The 17,393-nt window shown below is 43.6% G+C and overlaps 2 protein-coding genes across 2 annotated transcripts in view; both read right to left on the bottom strand.

Annotated features, from left to right (window-relative positions):
• Positions 1–323: 323 nt before the first annotated feature.
• On the bottom strand, positions 324–963 carry Eid1 (EP300 interacting inhibitor of differentiation 1). Its single transcript, XM_012517493.2, is given in 2 exon segments — positions 324–650; positions 653–963. Coding segments are annotated over 2 exon segments (525 nt in total). The 5' UTR covers position 963; the 3' UTR covers positions 324–435.
• A 4,365-nt stretch (positions 964–5,328) lies between these two features.
• The window catches only part of Aaed1 (AhpC/TSA antioxidant enzyme domain containing 1), a 42,342-nt gene continuing 30,277 nt past the window's right edge, over positions 5,329–17,393 (bottom strand). Inside the window, exons 2-5 of the mRNA XM_012517488.2 lie at positions 14,639–14,692; positions 14,373–14,478; positions 8,637–8,768; positions 5,329–6,158 (exon numbers count right to left, since the gene is read on the bottom strand). Of these exons, the coding sequence (XP_012372942.2) occupies positions 6,031–6,158; positions 8,637–8,768; positions 14,373–14,478; positions 14,639–14,692 (420 nt within the window). The 3' untranslated portion in view covers positions 5,329–6,030. The remainder of the gene's footprint in view (positions 6,159–8,636; positions 8,769–14,372; positions 14,479–14,638; positions 14,693–17,393) is intronic.

A 17,393-nucleotide genomic window follows, 5' to 3' on the forward strand; every position in this document is an offset into this window, starting at 1 on the left:
ACATATCTCGAGGGCACATATATTTTTTTCCTCATTACATAATTTGCATCAGTGGGCTCTTGTATTGGCAGTTTGTGTTGGTCGTGATTTACTCTTGCAAAACCATCTTTACAGCGAAACAAACATGAAAGAGATCTTCCCCAACGCAAGGAAAATAATCTACTGCAGTAACAACGTCAAAGCCATTGGTGTTCCAGGCTGTTCTTGGAAAGCAGATCGGTCAACAGTCCTAAGATCCTTTCCTTTCGTGATTCTATTCCTTTTTCACAACTGTGCAGTCACTGTCCTCTTCTTCTACTCTGAAACACCAAAACCAACTTTTCTGTTTGAAGACCAAGTGTTTTCACTGGCACAGGACGATATGGAATAAACCCCAAAGACGGCGGGATGTCGGGTCTCTCCTCCAGTCGCGTCCTCCTCCGCGTCGGCGTCCGATTACTCCTTGTCGACCATCTCGTCGCACCCGAGCTCCTCGGTCAGGCGGTTGACGACCATCAGCGAGAAGAGCTCCTCGATGAAGGCGAGAGGATCGAAGGGCGTCTTCTCATAGTGCATCTGGAACCTGCCGTCTAGGGCGGCTCCCGGCGCCCGCGAGCTCCGCAGGAACATCTTGTTGGCCTCCTCCAGGGCGGCCGAGACGCGGTAGCCGGCCCGCTCAGCGGCTCCTCCTCCGGGTAGTCGTAATCATCCTCCCAGTCGTCCAGCTCCAGGCCGGGGCCCGGCTGCTCCCCGGGGCTGGGCCCGCGGGCCAGGCCTGCTCTCCCGCGAGGCGCCACCATGGGCTGCGCGCCCTCCTCCTCCTCCATCGGCCCTTCCTCCTCCAGGAGCGGCGCGGCCCCGCTGTGGGCGGCCTCCCGGCTCCCGCCACCGCCTACCTCCATCTGGGGAAGGTCACCCTCGCCCGGCATCACGTCCATCTGCGGGTCGTTGCACTCTTCGTACAGCTCGCACAGCTCTGCCATCTCCAACGTGGCTGAAACCGCGGGAGCACTCTACAGCCCATTTTATGAGACAGGGTTTAAGTTATACAGGTGGGGCTCAAATTTGTGATCCTTCTACCTAGAGCGGGGCTACCTGTGCAGGCCACCATGCCTGGCCTGATGTTTTACTTTTGAAGGCATGAAATTCCAAAGGTTTTCTTTAAATCTTTGTAAATTGGATGGAAAATGAGATATTGTTAGCTCCTTTGTTAGAAATTTATCTGGTTTTCTCTTTTTTTTTTTTTTTTTGTGGAACTGGGGACCAAAGTTGGGACCTTGCACTTCCCAGGCAGGCACTTATGCTGCTGAGCTATAACCCTGGCCCTGGTTTTCTATTTCAAGCGCCTGATAATTCCTGATGTAAAAATGGCATTCCTGTTTCCAAAGTTTTCTGCTAACAGTTAGTATAGGAATAGCTGCTACTTTGCTTTTACTATGTAAGTAAACTTGGAATTAAAAATGAATGGAATTTAAAAGCTCTTTAAATAAAAAAAAATTCTTTGCAGAATATGTATGTGTACTGTCTGCAACTAAAGATTTTTTTTTTTTTTTAAAATGAGCAGAATATCTTTATTGAGAGAAAGAAAGCTCCTGTCTGAGAGAGGGACAGGAGGGGGGGGGGCGAGCGGGTAGTTCCCCCTGGAAGTTGTCTCTTGCAGGGACTTCTATAGAGGAAAACCATGCGGTGAGGCGGGCCTAAGGTGGTGGAGAAGACATGGGAACTTGCTTAGTTGGGCATGAGGTGGGACAAAACTATGGTCAACTAATGAGATTACAAGCACCATTGCTCAGGTAAAATTGATTAAATCCAGTATCAAATGGGAAAGCGAGTCACGTAGCAAGCGGGCATGAATACTGCAACTAAAGATCTTAAATCATCTTCTGGAACATTCGTCCTCCTTTTTTGGTGCAATGCTGGGGTCTTGCACATGCTAGGAAAGCACTGTACCACTGAGCTATTAAGCCTAGTTTTGGAACATTCTTCTTAAAACAATTATTATTTTTTTTGGTAAATAATTATTCTTTTGTTGTTTTATTTTTGAGACAAGGTCTTGCTGTGTAGTCCAGGCAGGCCTTGACCTCATTAGGTAGACCAGGCTGGCCTTGAATTCCCCGTGATCCTCCTGATTCAGCCTCCTCCGTGTTGAGATCACAGTCACGAGCCTCCATGCCCCACTTTAAAACTATTAATTCTGAAACACATGATGTTGCTGTTTAGAAAGTGTCTCCCAGCTTCCTGTGGTCAGTTATCATGTTGGTTCTCACAGTAGACAGTAATGTGAACAAACTGACTGAAAAAACGAAACTGTAGTATTTGATTTTTAAATTTAAAAATATTTTATGGCAGTGGGGCTGGGACCCAGGGGTTTGTACATGCCTGGCAAATGTTGTGTTACTACGCTAGAGCCCCACTCCCTGAAACAGGAATTGGAATATTAATTTTTTTGTGGGGAGGCAGGTGAGGGAGGGGGTTCTGAAACCACATGATCTACCAACCTGCAGCTTCTAATTCTTCTTCACTTTGCTTTTTCTGCAGTCTGAATTGTTCAGGGTGGCCTCAAACTCTGGGGCTCAAGGGATCTCCTACCTTGGGCGAGTGCTCTTGATTTCTTAAACTTACACTTCCATTTCGGTTTCCATGGTGGCCCACTGCAGAACACGCACGCTGCTGCTCCTTACTAGGCTCCTCGTCTTATGGACAGATGTGCCTGGGGGATGTGGTTGTAGCCCTTTAAGTCTTAGATCTCTGAGGCAGAATTTAGTAGTACAGAGAGGTGGTTAGGGTGTGGCACGACTGGGAAAGTAGGTGTGGCCTGTTAATTTTGAGATCCTGGTTTTCAACAGGATAGTTTAGACCTGGCCTCAGCCCCACGTGGGATTCTAGGACACAGATGTAGTTCTTGCTGGTTTCAAGATGTGGACAGTATAAAGAAGGTCACAGGCACCAAGAACTTGCTATCCTGGCTTACCTCGCTGTAGCCCGCTCTTTCCTCCAGGATGTACTTTCTTTCTCTTCATTTTCACTTTTTCAAATAAATCTTCCACTACTTTTTGATCATTTCCTTCACTTCTTTGTTCAAGAGAATAACCTAGAATCCAGCTTCAGGAGAGGTGAGCAACCCAAAGCCCAAGAATGTGTCACTGGTGACCACTTTTAGAAGGAGCCCGGTAACAGTACTGTGGATTGAACCCAGGGTTACTCTACTCTTAAGTGACACATCCAGTCCTTATTTTTTGAGACAGGGTCTCACTAGTGCCCAGGTGAGATCTGTTGTAGTTCTCCTGCCTCAGCCTCCCTCAGTCTGGGATCATCCGTGTGTACCACTGTGGCCAGCTGCATCTTAGTTTTAAGTCTCCATGGGCTGTTTCAGTTGGCCAGGAAGCGGTGTTCTCTGGTTCTTGGGATGAATTCCTGTTCCTCAGGTTAGCCAGCTTCAAATGTGGGCTGTAGCCTGGCACTGTCTATTTCTGATGCCAGTGAATTGTTTCTTCTCTGTGAAGCAGGGTGATGATAGTTGAATTTTACTGTCAAGGTATGAAAAGCATTTGGATAGTACTTGGCCAACAGTTAATGGCACAGAATGTCAGATGACCTTATTCCTTTTGTTGTTTGTTTTTGAGACAAAGTTTCACTTTGGTCTTGAACTTACACTGATTTTCCTGCCTCAGCCTCCCAAGTGCTGGGATTGTAGTCATGTGCCACCAAGCCTGGCTCAGATGATGTTATTCTTCTATTCAGAATATACAGACTGGTCTTGACTCTTTTGGGTCAGACTTTTTTTTTTTTTGTATTTAGGACAGGGTCTATAGGGTCTCACTACACAGATCAGATTCATAGTGATTCTCCTGTTTGCAGCCTCCCAAGTGCTGGGGTTACAGGTGTGCGCCACCACGCCCAGTCTCATGCGTCAGACTCTTGAGTAGCTGGGACTATGAGCACCAGCCAACACATCTGACTGGTAACTACATTAAACACATTTGTTTGGGTAGAGAACTTACCATCACACTATAGGTAGGTAACTGTACCCTCCTGAAGCCACACATTTAAGCTGGGTGTTGTGGCACACATCTGTAATCCTAGCACTGGGAATGGTGGGACAGTAGGACTGCTGTGAGTTCGAAATCAGCATGGGCTACAGGAGACTGCCTCAAAAAAAAAAAAAAAAATCAAAACAAAGTACAGCAGAAAAATATACTATAGATCTATATAGGCATATTTTAGTATAAGCTTATGATTCAGCAGTTTTATGTCTAAATTCAACAAAGGGATCTCTGTCACCAATCTTTATTATTGAAAAGTTGCACAAAATAGTTTAAGTTTTATGAAAGTTTATTGAGTAAAAATAGGACTGTTGATGTGTATAGCTATTAAAATGCATTAAAATACTGGTATACGTTAAATACATATTTTTGTGACTTTGTATGCTTTACATAAAAATATATGTTCAAAGCAGTATTACATTTGCTAAGTTTCAAAGTCTTAAAAGCACATGCGCGCGCGCACACACACACACACACACACACACACACTTTTTCTGGTACTAGGAACTGAACCTAGGGCTTTAGGCTGAACTGAGCTACATTCCTGGCAGTATAATTTTTTCTTTTTTTTTTAATGTAGTACTAGAGCTGTTCCAGACCTGGCTAGCCGTTAAATACTTGCTTTTGTGGGATTAGCAACTGAACCCAGGGCTTTGCACTGAGCTACATCTCCCCAGTCATTTTTAAATTTTAAGACAGTGGCTAAATTACGCAGATTGGGCTCAAACTTGTAATCCTTTTGCCTCAGCTCCCAAAGTGCTGGATTACAGGCATGTACCACTACACTAAACAAACTTTAAAAATCGAAAGCAGGAGATGGGAGCGGTGAATCTCAGTGGTGGAATGCAGATCTAGTGCGTGTGAGGTCCTGGGCGCAATCTCCAGCACAGTGTTAAAGAAACTATAAAGCAAGTATTTTCTTTCTTTTTTTTTTGGCGGAACCAGTAAAACAAGTACTTCTCGTTAACTCCCTTCTCCCTACCCTAAACACCTAGTAGAATGGGTAGCGACCAGCTGCTTTGGTCTTTTCGTTGCATTAGGATGAAAACGTGTAGTTCTATAAATCTGCACCTCTATAGAGGTTTTACATGGGCAGGTGCTTGTCTTAGAATGTTTAAAAATCTTTCCTGGGGAAAAACAGAGTCACACTCATTAGAGAACAATAGGAAATACAGAACAGTTTGGCACACAAAACTACCTGTAATCTTTTCACTTAAATGTGCAAACCTACTGGCAATACTCTAGTGTGTTTATTTCCTGTCTCAAACACACACACACACACACACACACACACACACACACACACACACATATATAATTATAAAGATGGTTACATAGATTACAGAATTGGAGATAATATCTGTTTTGTTTTGAGACAAAGTCTGACTGTAGTGCAGGCTGGGTTTGAATTCATCATGTTCAAGTGGGTTTACACTGACCTCAAACTTGCTGCAGTCCTCCTGCATCAGCCTCCTAAGTGCTGGGATCACAGGAATATACTAATACACTTGTCTAAGATACTTTTTTAATTGAATTAAGTAGTATTCAGTTCTTTCCTTTCCCTTTATATATTTCATAAATATACGCATTTTGGAAATGGTACCTCACTGGTGCCTCAAACTCCTGGCTCATGACAAGATTTTCTTATATCCTTCCAAGTAGCTAAGACTACAGGCCTGTATCACCACACCTGTATTCTGTTTATATATTTTAATTTGCCAAAAACACTTCATTAATGTATTCATAATTTAATGACCTTTAACATTTTCTTCCGTATATTTATATTTAGTTATACACAACTGTAAAAGTGATAGAATTGTAAATATGTATTCCCTATTTTGGATAACTACGCCTCTCAGATTGTAATTCACCTGGCACCCAACCGCTTACGTTTTTCAGACCTCTCCAAGGCTGGACAAGCCCATGAGTCACAACCTGCGTACTTCCTGCCTGTCACGGAGGTCATGTTTTCAGGGGCCCATCTGGAAGGGACAGAGTCTGCATTCAGTCACACGTGGATAATTGAAGGTCCGCTTGTGAAGTTCACATGGGGAACTCCTACAAGCTGTAACACAGAGTTTATAGGTTTGTGATCCAACCTATTCCTGTCGCGGTGAATAAAGTGGATATTGTTACCTAGAAGAGAATAAGAATCAAAGGCTGAGGTCTATATTTTAAGATTATTCAGGAGGTTTATTGCTTACTAGAATCAAAGAAGCTTTTCACCCTTTAATTAGCCTAAAGGGAAAATTAATTACCTGGGGTACATCATAGTCTCTCTATAACGCTGAAATAATTTTTAATTATGGCAATAGAGCATGACAAAGATAATTAAATAAGTGATACTTAATGTTTTATGAGAGCCAAGAGGAAAGGTTCTTAAATTTTAACTTTCTGTTAGATTTTATTAAATATAATTAAGTAAAATGTTCTGTCAGACAAGCAGAGAACAAGATGGACAAAAACATCACGCCATAAAATCATGTTTCTTAAATATATATAATGGAAGATCTCAAAATACACTCCCAAATACTGATTTAATAGTTCCATAATCACAGCCCTGAAGCATTCCCAATTAAGGCATTAAGATAACCAGTTACCATATACTTAGAAGCCCACAGTTCTTTTTATCTGCTGAAATGTCATAATTAGTAGTCTAGGTTTGGTTTATTTTAGTTCTTGTACTCAGAACTTATTTTAATTTAAACAATAAAACAGCACATTTCCTGTATCTTACTCCTGTGCCAGATGCAGTGACCTTCAGTTTAATACTGGAAAATGGCTTATCAAATAACAAGTGAAATACTGTGGTGAAAAGACAGAGAATTGGGTACTAAGTGCAGTGCATGCTTTCTTCCCAGAGGGCAGGGCCAAGGCATCTTCTGCCCTAAGTGTGCCCAGGGTGGCACACAGGGATGCTCGCTGAGCACCTTTCATTCTCACACCACTGAAAGTGCGGACACATGATTGAGACATACAACTCGAGGGGCTCCAAATGTAACCTCTAGGCTGGCCAGATGGCTCAGCGGATTAAATTGCCTGTTTAGGCAGAGGCAGGGACCAAGGTTCGATCCCCTGTATGCTGTGCTGGCCCCGTCTCCAGGGCGTGCTGAGATGGAGACTGAGACTGGGTGTGGTGGTGGGCGCCTGTAATCCTTGGGAGGCTGAAAACTGGAGGATCAGTATGAGTCTGAGCTTGGACTCGTGTATTGAGACCCTGTACTAAACTCACAAAAAATGTAAGTCTCCCAGGTCTGAGGAAGGAAATTAACCACTGCAGGTAGAGCTGGGGCTGCAGCACAGCCTGGTGGCAGAGTGCTTGCCTAGCACAGCTGGGGCCCTAAATTCCACACACCCCCACAGCTCAATGACATTATGGGCAAATTTATGGGGCTCAGTCTCATAAAATAGTGCTTATTTATTTTTAGTGCTGGGGATTAAACTCGGGGAAGCATGTGGTCTGCCACTGACCTATATATCCCCAACTCCAAAGGACTTATTCAAATTAACTAGTGTTAATTCATGAGAGGGGAAAGGAAGATGGTATCTTTAGTGTTCTGGTTACAAAGCCAGAAACTGAGAGAATACTCAGTCAAAATCCTCTCTCTAAAGCCTTCCTTTTAAAAAATTTAGAATTTATTAAGTAAACGGTAAGTTTTAACTCCTATAAGCTATGCTCACCAATGTGGGCAATTTTATTTATTTTCAGTGGTTATGCGTATTTGTTTTTCTAGACAGTCTTGCTATGCAGTCAAGGCTGGTCTTGACTTCACCTCACTATGCAGCTCAGGCTGGCCTCCAATTTATAGCCATCCTCCTGCCTCAGCCTCCCGAGTGGTGAGATTACAGGTGCATACCACCACGCCTGGCCACAACGTGGACACTTTTAAAGAGGAAGAATCATCAAGAGAAATTAGCTTTACAACATGATGATTTAGGCTTTTTGGCACTGCCCACTATTTAAGGTGGCAGAGACACAGGTCTTGGCATTGAGAGAGGAGCCAGAGAAATCTTGGCTGGCCACAAATGACAAGTAAATAAAGCTGGTAAAATTACAAGGCCTGGGCTGGGGAGATAGCTCAGCAGCCTAAGCGCCTGCCAAGATCAATCCCTAGTATGGCATGCCATGCTGGCCCCGCACCATGCTGCCCCCAAACCAGGCCTGGTGGTGTATGCCTGTAATCCCAGTGCTGGGGGAGCTGAGACAGGAGGATCACTATGAGTTGGAGCTGTGTAGCAAAACCCTGTACCAAATAAGTGGAAGATTAAAAAAAAATTACAAAAAAAAGTACAAGGCCTATGGCGATTCTTACTGAATGTGCTGCCCCCGCTCTGACTTGCTCCTCACTGTATAAGCTGCTTGCTTCTCTTAGGAATCCAAGCTCCATGATTCTCTTACTGCCAGAAAGAATGTGCTGGATGCTTTCCCCCATTCAGAAACATGTGTCCACTAGGCTACCTGGCCTCTGACAACGAATGATGCTCCTACAAAAGCAGATCACCTTCTTAGGTCTGGTCAAGCTACCTGCTTTCACATGTTATCTGCTTTTCAAGGAGAATGGGTGGCTTTTGGACTTATAACAGAGTCTGGTCATCCTGGGCTTTGAGGCTCACCTGGACCCAAAATGAGGGTTCCACCTTGCTGAGCTGGGTCTCCTTGGAAATCAAAGAGAGGGCCGGTCACTGCCCGCCACAGGCTCCGCAGGCTTCCCGAGAGGAGGTTCGACTTGACATGGGGACTCTGTTCTGAAATACCAAAAACTATCTTTAGGGTTTGTTTTGTTTTTTGGTGCCAGGAATTGAACTTGGAACCTTGCCAGGCAAGCACTGTACCACGGAGCTATATCTCCAACCCCACAAGAACTGTCTTTAGATTGTCACTTTTTATTCCATTAGATATTAAGATGTTAATACTTCCATAAAGCATTCTCTCCCTTATGTAACATCTTAGTTTACTTTCTACTTATCACTTAAAAAAAAATATTTCCCTCAAAGCCTGGCTTTTCAGCCTTTCACTGTTGCCACTTTGGCCCAGATAATCCTCTGTCCTGGGTAGTGTGAGGCAAGAACATCTCCAGACCCTGCTCAACACTCTGCTCAGAAACTACTTCCTAAGAAGAGACGCTAGATCCAGAACACAGAAAAATGATAGCTGTGTTGGGGTTGTACAGTATTTGCCTACAGTGAACAAGGCCCTAGGCTCCATCCCCAGCACAGAACGAAGAAAATAGGAAAGGACAGGACAGGACAGGACAGGACAGGACAGGACAGGTCAGCCATACGGAGGCTCCTGTTTTGATTTTCATTCCTCTCTGTCCAGGTTCTCACCAGCTAATAGAAAACACTCCTTTTCAAGACACCCAGGAAAGAAACTATTCAGTGCTAGTCCAAGCCTGACTGCTCTGTGGGCCATAGCCAGCCCATCTTCTGTGGCTTTCCTTGCCATTTGGAATAGCACATGAATGCATTCTGACCCATTGGTACAGTGACCCAGAAGCTGCCCAGGAGCAATTCTCCTTCCCTTGATGGCCTTAGAGGCAGGACTCAGAAGGTAGCTGGTCCCCAGGATTGCTGCCTACAGGAGTGGTACCCCAGTGAATATAGCCTTCCTGAAATTTAAAAGTACCTTAGCCATTCTGCCCCTGTGGTTGCTCTCACAGCAGCCCCCCACCATGTGGTCCCCTGCTTCTGCTCTCAGCTGACAGGTAACTTCACTTCTACCCCCTCTGAGCAGAGCTGCCTCTTGACTATTCCTATCACTAACTTTTCTTTTATCTCTGCCTTTAATGTCCAGCTTCCAGTTTTCTACTCTGGAGCTTCCAGCTCAGTCTCTCCTACCGTACTCTTACAACAGACAAGAGGAAGAGGAAGGAAATTAAACACTTGCAAGTAGAGCACTTGGTACCAGATGCAAGGGAGCTTCCCTCTGCTGAGACTGGCTGGACATCCCAGAATCCAGTGGGATTTGACACTGTCCAACTGGACATGTCATGTCACACCAGTCAAGAGTTCAGTCCCTGACTGTCCCTCCTCCTGCTCTGACACCAGTCCCAAGTCTTACACCTGCTTCCTACCACTGCCTGTCAGGGTTCGACGGGGCTCAATGAGTGAGGCTCACTGGGATTGAGTAAGTCACTTACAGAGCTCAGGAAAATGCTTACGCTTCCCAGTTTATTATGAAGGACGTTACTAAGGGTGGGGATGAAGTGATGCAAGGGTTTCGACTTAGGGAAAGTGATGGAGTTCCTATTGCTCTGGGCCCACCTCAGGACCCTCACTCTCTCTGGGTCTGCAGGGAGCGTGCCCTGCAGAAGTGACTGAGCAGCCAGCCACTCAGAAGGGCGGCTGGCCAAGGGCTTGCGGCCCAGCGGGGACCCAAGGCAGGTCAGAGGGTGCCTTCACAGCCAGCTGTGGAACAGAAGGCAGGGAAAGGTGAGGATCACTACAAGTCCGCCCTGTGTAGCGAGACCCTGTACCAAAAAAATAAATAAATAAAATCCTATGCTAGAGAAAGAGAAGGAGATTTTGCTGTCTTTATGAAAGCTCATCATCAGGTTTAGTAAGGGTTTCTCTAAAAACACCAGTAAAGGGGTGGTGGCAACTCTGCCTCTTGAACAGACCCAAATCTATTGCCCTCCCCACTCCTCTGGAAGAGTCCTTGTTTCAGTCCAGAATTAGGAAGGATCTACAGAGAAGCTGGAGAAATGGAGCACAACACAGAGAGGAAAATGAAGCAACCAGACACTAACCCTAGCTCTCAGGACTGGTCCCGCTGACACAAGGTGAGCCTGGACAGGGCCGGCAGCTCCAGGGAGAAATAACAGACTGGCCAGCAGTACTGGCCCCAAGAAAATCCCATGCTATTATAAACTGCAAACAGCACAGGCTTTCACTGGGAAAGCAAGTCCTTTGTCAAGGCGGGCTGGAGTTGCATGAGAAACTCAGTGGTGGCCATTAAGTCTGAGGGGGTTTAATTAGAAACCATTTGAGGAAGGGGTTAACTGTGTAGCCCTGAGACACAGAACAACTACAGAACAACCAGTGAGAGGGAGGGAAATGGCTACAAAAGACAGGTGTTGACAGGGCATGGCTAGGCATAGACCCCCTGAGAAGTTTAAAGCTCAGGGTGGGAAGAACACCTGAGCTGAGAAGCCAGGATAACTGTGTGTGGCTTTCAGAGGTTTCTGGATCTGAAAGAGCTGGTGTCAAGTCCAGTGAACTGCCCACCCTGCTCCCAACGTCTAACGGAGACCTGAGAGATGCGGTCAAGGACACACAGCTGCCACAGCTGGTGTATGCGGACAGATCCCTCTCAAACCCACAGGTGAAAAGCTAATCAGAGAAAGCCATGCCTTCCAGTGCACAGAGGGACGGGGAAACTGGAGGGGAAGGACACCAGTGGTCAACATGCCCAGCAGCCCAAGGTGATAGGTGGGGCAGGATTCAGCATTCCCTCACAAAAACCTGTGTAGAAATACAAAATAGGGCTGGTGAGATGGCTCAGTGGTCTAAAGCACCTACTTAGAACAAGCTTAGCAAAGCACAGGGACCACGGTTCAATCCCCCAGCACCGCATGCCAGCCAGCCCTGCCCCCTGGTGGGCTGAGCTGGCCACACACACACACACACACACTTAAAAAAAAAAAAAGAAGAAATACAAAATAGGTTTTAGTAGTGACTTACTACCTTTTCCCCATATCTGCAGACCCTGGAAAAGGGAAATCACTGATTCAAAGACAAGAATTGTTTATGGACTCCTTTCTTTTTACTCCATTGGTTTTGGGTTATTTGGTTTTCTGACACAGGGTCTTGCTTACATTCCAGGTTGGTTTTGAACTCATTATGTAGCTCTGATTGGCCTGAAACTTGTGGCAATCCTCCTGCCACAGCCTCTCAAGTACTGGGATTACAGGTATGTACCACCATGTCCAGCCTTTTGTCTAATTCTTAATTTCCTTTTACTCCTTAATAGGATCTTTTATCTCACCTTTCTCTCCTCATTCTCATCATCCTTTTTCTTTTTCAAATTTTACTTCTTTCACCTCCCCATCCTGCCCTACATTCCTATCTTCAGTAGTATTACTAGTAGGCTTTACTCATCTTCAGATATTCACTTGACTCTATGCTACTATTGAATTCTTTTCACTACTATTGGTAGTTGTCTTAGTAACTTTTCTTTAATTGCTGAAACAAACTACCCAACACCTGAAGTTAAAGGAGGAAAGGTTTATTTAGTTTGTAGAAGTTTCAGTTCATATTTGGCTGGTTCTAAGGTAGGAGGCAACAGGGGTGGAAGACAGCAAAAGCAACAAGAGAGAAAGAACAGATCTCTTTTCGTAGCTTATGCTGTATCCAAAATAAATTAAAGGGATATATACAGAAAATGAGGAAGTCCAATTAATATTTGCAAATGACATCATATTTTATATAGTGTATAGCCTCAACATTCACAACAGAAAATATTTCTGAATACCCTTCTGAGGAAGTAAGCTATGAATGAAAATGCTTGTATGAGCCGGCTTTCAGGTTCCCAAATTAGTGTTAATATGTTGCAAAACCATTTGACAAAAGAAAATCATTTGTGAATACTTTGGAAATAAAAAGAAGATCCAAAACCTTCCAACAACAACAAAAAAACCTCCTAGAACTCATAGCCAAACTCACCAATGAAGCTGGACACAAAATGTGATGGTCCTGTTAACTTGAGAAGCTTAGTTAAGAGCTTACCTAAGTTGGCTCAGGAATTCCAGCCCTAGGGGAAATGAGGACCGAGCTATTCCTGTTGTTTGGAGCAGTAAAACAAGGCCAGTCCTGGCCTTCACCTTGGATGTCATGAGAAAGAACTATGATGTTACATACATGGACCAACTCTGCATGATGAATATGATAATTATGTACTCCAAACATAGCCTAATAAAAATAAAATTTAATAAACCAACTTTTTTCCTAACTAAACACAAATACATACTTCAAGTAAAGTTCACCAAACACCTTTCTGATTTTGGTTTTCTTTTGTAGTACTGGAGGATCAAAGCCAGGTCCTCACACAAGCTAGGCAGGAGCTCCAACACTGAGGCACACCCCCAGCCCTTCTTAAAATGTTATTTTAAAGGCTGGGTGTGGTGGCACATACCTGTAATGCCAGCCTGGGGGGGGGGGCTGAGGCAGGAGGATTGCCTCATGTTGCAGGCCAGCCTGGGCACAAAAGGAACTGTGGTAAAGAAAGGAGCATAGACAACATAAAGATTACATACATCAACTTTTCAGCTAACTACATAGTGATACCTGACCCCCTGTGATGAGTTAAGAGACTACACAGTGTAGTACAAGGTGCCTCCGAGGTGTAAGGAGGAAAGCGATCCCCTCTGCTTGAAGAGCCACTAAGGGCCTCTTTGGTAACAGTACTTCCATTAAGCTGGGCGTGGAGGAACATGCCTGTAATCCCAGGACTCAGGAGGCTGAGACAGGAGGAGTGCTTTGAATTTGAGGTTGGCCTGAGCTACAAGAGTTCAAGGGCAGCCTGAACTATATAGCAATAACCTGTCTCAAAAAAAAGCATTCTTTCACTAAAGATCATGGGGGAGCTAAAACCATGATGTTGAGATATGTAAACACATGAAGTTAGTATTATTATTTTTTTAATTATTAAAGCAAATGTAGGGGCTGAGGAGATAACTTAGTAGAATAAGCACTTTCCTGGTAAGTGCAAGGATCTGAGTTCAATCCCTAGTTCCGCCAAAAAAAAAAAAAAAAAAGCAAATTTACTTGTAAAATATACAAAACCCACTAGGGCATGGTGGTGTACAACCATGATCCTAACACTTTGATACACTAAAGCAGAGCTGCAAGCTGGAGTCCAGCTTGGATAACTTAGTGACTTAGCCAGACCCTGGAAGGAAACAAGAGAGGGAGGATGGACGGGCAGGCAGGCGACATAGTTTAGTCCCCAGGCCCTGGGTTCAATCCCCAGTACACGCCTTTCCCCGCAAAAACCCAACTGAGCCAATTTTCTCACTTCTACCCTGGGGCAAATACTATAACATATTCTAAAACCTTTCCATTTTACATACACATACACCTAGTATTTATGTGTATAAAAACATTTCACAAAAATGGAATCACACACAAAACTGTTCTATGAATTTTTTCTTTCACAGTACTTTTCTGGGAGCCTTCCATGTCTTCACACTAAAAAAAATGAATCTTTTCGACCACTTAGAAAAATCACAAAACAGCCTGATTATGAAAATGTCATTTGCTTCCACATGTATGCATGTATTGATATACATACACACACATATGAAAAAATAAGCCAGCATCTTATTGTATCTGAGATGCGTTGTACCTTACCTGACAAGGAAATTTCTTCACCTCTTTTCATTCCCAATCTTTTATAAATTTCTCTTTCAGGATCAACATAGATTTCGTGGGAATATCCAGTCAGCCTGCAGAATGGCTGAAGAAAGAACAGTTGGAACTTTTATAAGAAAAATGGGAAAAAAAGCAATGATCTCTGGCTTCAGCCAGTGTAGCCTATACTCAATGGTTCATATAATGCAGTTTTCCTGTAAGAACCACATTTGACCTATTAGAGCCCCTATTTCCTAAATATTTACCTCAATATGATGGTAGGATGATTGTCCAATCACTATAAGGGTGACATCTGCTTCCTTTGGGAAAAAAACAACACACAGGCAATATTACAAATTACATTTTAAACAATTTTCCCTAATCTTGACTCTGGTTTTATTCTAACGCCATCTATTGGTTCCTAGGAGAATGGAACGAACAGCAAAACTGTGAATCAAAGGTTTTCTAAAATGTTTGATTAATTCACTCCATTCTTTCCCTAAGTTAGAAGTGCTAACTCTTTCTTTTCTTTTTTTTTTTTTTTAGAAGTGCTAACTCTTAATCATCAATTCTTGAATCTGTAAAACTACTAGAAGGAAACATAGGAGAAAAACTCTGTCTTTTGTTCAGGTCATGATTTCTTGGGCGTCGGCTCTTGGGAGGCTGTAAACAGGCTATCACTACGAGTCCAATCTAGTAGTTAGACCCTCAACACCCTGTAGACCCTTCCCTAAAAGGGAAAGTTCTAAAAAAAAAGATTTCTTGGACAGGACCCCTGAAACACAGGCAATGAAAACAAAAACTCACAAACGAGCTTCCATCCAAGTAAACAGCTCATGCACAGCAAAGGAAACAAGCAGGAGTCAACTCCCAGACTAGAAGAAACACCTCCGCAATGGACATTTTCTAGGAGTCTGAAACCCAAAAACTAACCGGGAGTGAAGGCTCATGTCTGTAATCTCAGCATTTGGGAGGCAGAGGCAGGAGGATTGTTTTGAGTTTGAGGCCAGCCTGGGCTACACAAGGCCAGCCTGAACTACATAGTGAGACCCTGTCCGAGAAAGACCAAAAGAAAAACAAAACAAACAAACAAACAAAAAAAAAAAAAAAAAGAAAAGAAAAGAAAAGAAAAAGCACTGCAAAAACAAAAATGAAAAGCAAAGCAGAAACCAAAACCCCGTGAAAGACCTGAATAGACATTTCTCGAGAGCCAACAAATATCCAACCAGTTTATGGCAAAATGCTCACCAGCACTAATTATCAGGGAAGTGCAACTCAGACACTGAGATACCAGCCGCCTCACATCCGTTACAAGGCGAGGCCTATTAATTAAAAAGTCAAAACAAATGTTTGTGAGGATGTGGAGAAAGGAGAACTCTTGCCCACTGTAGATGGGAATGTAAATCAGTACTACCATGATGAAAATCAATGTGCAATAAAAATAGCACTACTGCATGATTATGCAGTCCAATCACTGGGAAGTAAATGAAATCAATCTGTCAAAGAGGTATTTATATGGGCTGGGGAGATAGCCTGGCAGTCTAAGTGCCTGCCTGGCAAGCGCAAGGACCTGGGTTCAAACCCTGGTACCCAATCCCTAGTACCACATGCCATGCAGGCCACCCAAACCAGTCATGGTGGTTGGCCTGTAATCCCAGTGCTGGGGAGGCTGAGGCAGGAGGATCACTGAGGATGAATCTGAGCTGCGTAGTGAGGCCCTATACCAAATAAAAGATTCTAAAAAATAAAAGAGGTATCTATATACTGCCATATGGAGAAAGGAGAACTCTTGCCCACTGTAGATAGGAATGTAAATCAGTACTGCTGTGATGAAATGAGTGTGATCTCATGATGATACCAGCACTATTCACACTAGCCAGCATAAGGAAGCAGAAATCCATCGTCCATCAAGGGACGAACGCATAAAGAAAATCTAGTATCACAACGGACTAGCCATCAGCCATGAAAAGAAGGAAATTTTTCTTTCCTTTGCGACATGAATCATGATCATAACAACATGTTAGTTATTATGATCTGTATTTTTTTTTTTGGTACTGTGGAATGAAATAGGGCCCTTGCACTGCGCCACATCCCCAGTTCTTTTTATTTTCAAGCAGTTTGCACTTGAATTTTGGATCCTTCTGCCTCAGTTTCCCAGGGACTAGAAGGTTTAGAAACAGGACGTTATGGTAAAGTGAGCTAAGGCAGGCCCGTAAAGATGAGTAGCACACGACCTCGCTTAGTAAATGCAATCAAAAAGGAGAGAAGAGTTGTTACCAGAGAACAGATGAAAAGTCCTGGAGACTGGGGGGATGTTCAAAGGGTGTAAGTGTCCTGTAATTTCTTTGTTTTTTCCGGTACCGGGGATTGAACTCAAGACCTTTGCAAGCGCTTATTCTACTGAGCTATCTCCCCTGCCCTCCCATAAATGGTTTAGAAATAAGCACAGCAAGTTGATTACAGTTGTTAATGTTCAGACACTTTATTTTTATGAGGAACCCGCGATTGAACTCAGGCTCTTGTGCTTGCCAGGGAAGCGCTTATTCCACTGAGCCATCTCTCAGGCTTCCAGATGCTTTAATAAAAATATAAAAACAAAAACTAAAAAAATAGGGCTATCTAATCAGATACTTCTATTTTTTCATACCCTAATTGATATGATTTGCACACTGATTAGTTTTCTCCAGGCCGATCAATGCCTTCACTCAAAAAGTCCCTGTAGGGTTGCGGGTGCAGCTCAAGGGTGGAGGGTTTGCCTAGAGGAGTTCAAGCCCCAGCACAGAAAAAATAAAACAAAACAAAACAAAATCCCAATATATTAAAACATAAGGCTCAAACGGGACCAAGCTCACCTATACCTGAAGAAAGAAAAAACAAACAAACAAACAAACAAGGCCCAGGGAAGTTGAAGCCTACTGATAAATATAAATTGGCCCCCTTAAGGTATATTAGTGTCCGCGTTCTGTAATGAACTATATGCTGATGAGTAACACAGAACAAGGGAGTGCCAATTATCTCCAG

Source organism: Octodon degus, unplaced genomic scaffold, assembly GCF_000260255.1.
Source record: "Octodon degus isolate 3935 unplaced genomic scaffold, OctDeg1.0 scaffold00184, whole genome shotgun sequence".
NCBI lineage: Eukaryota > Metazoa > Chordata > Mammalia > Rodentia > Octodontidae > Octodon > Octodon degus.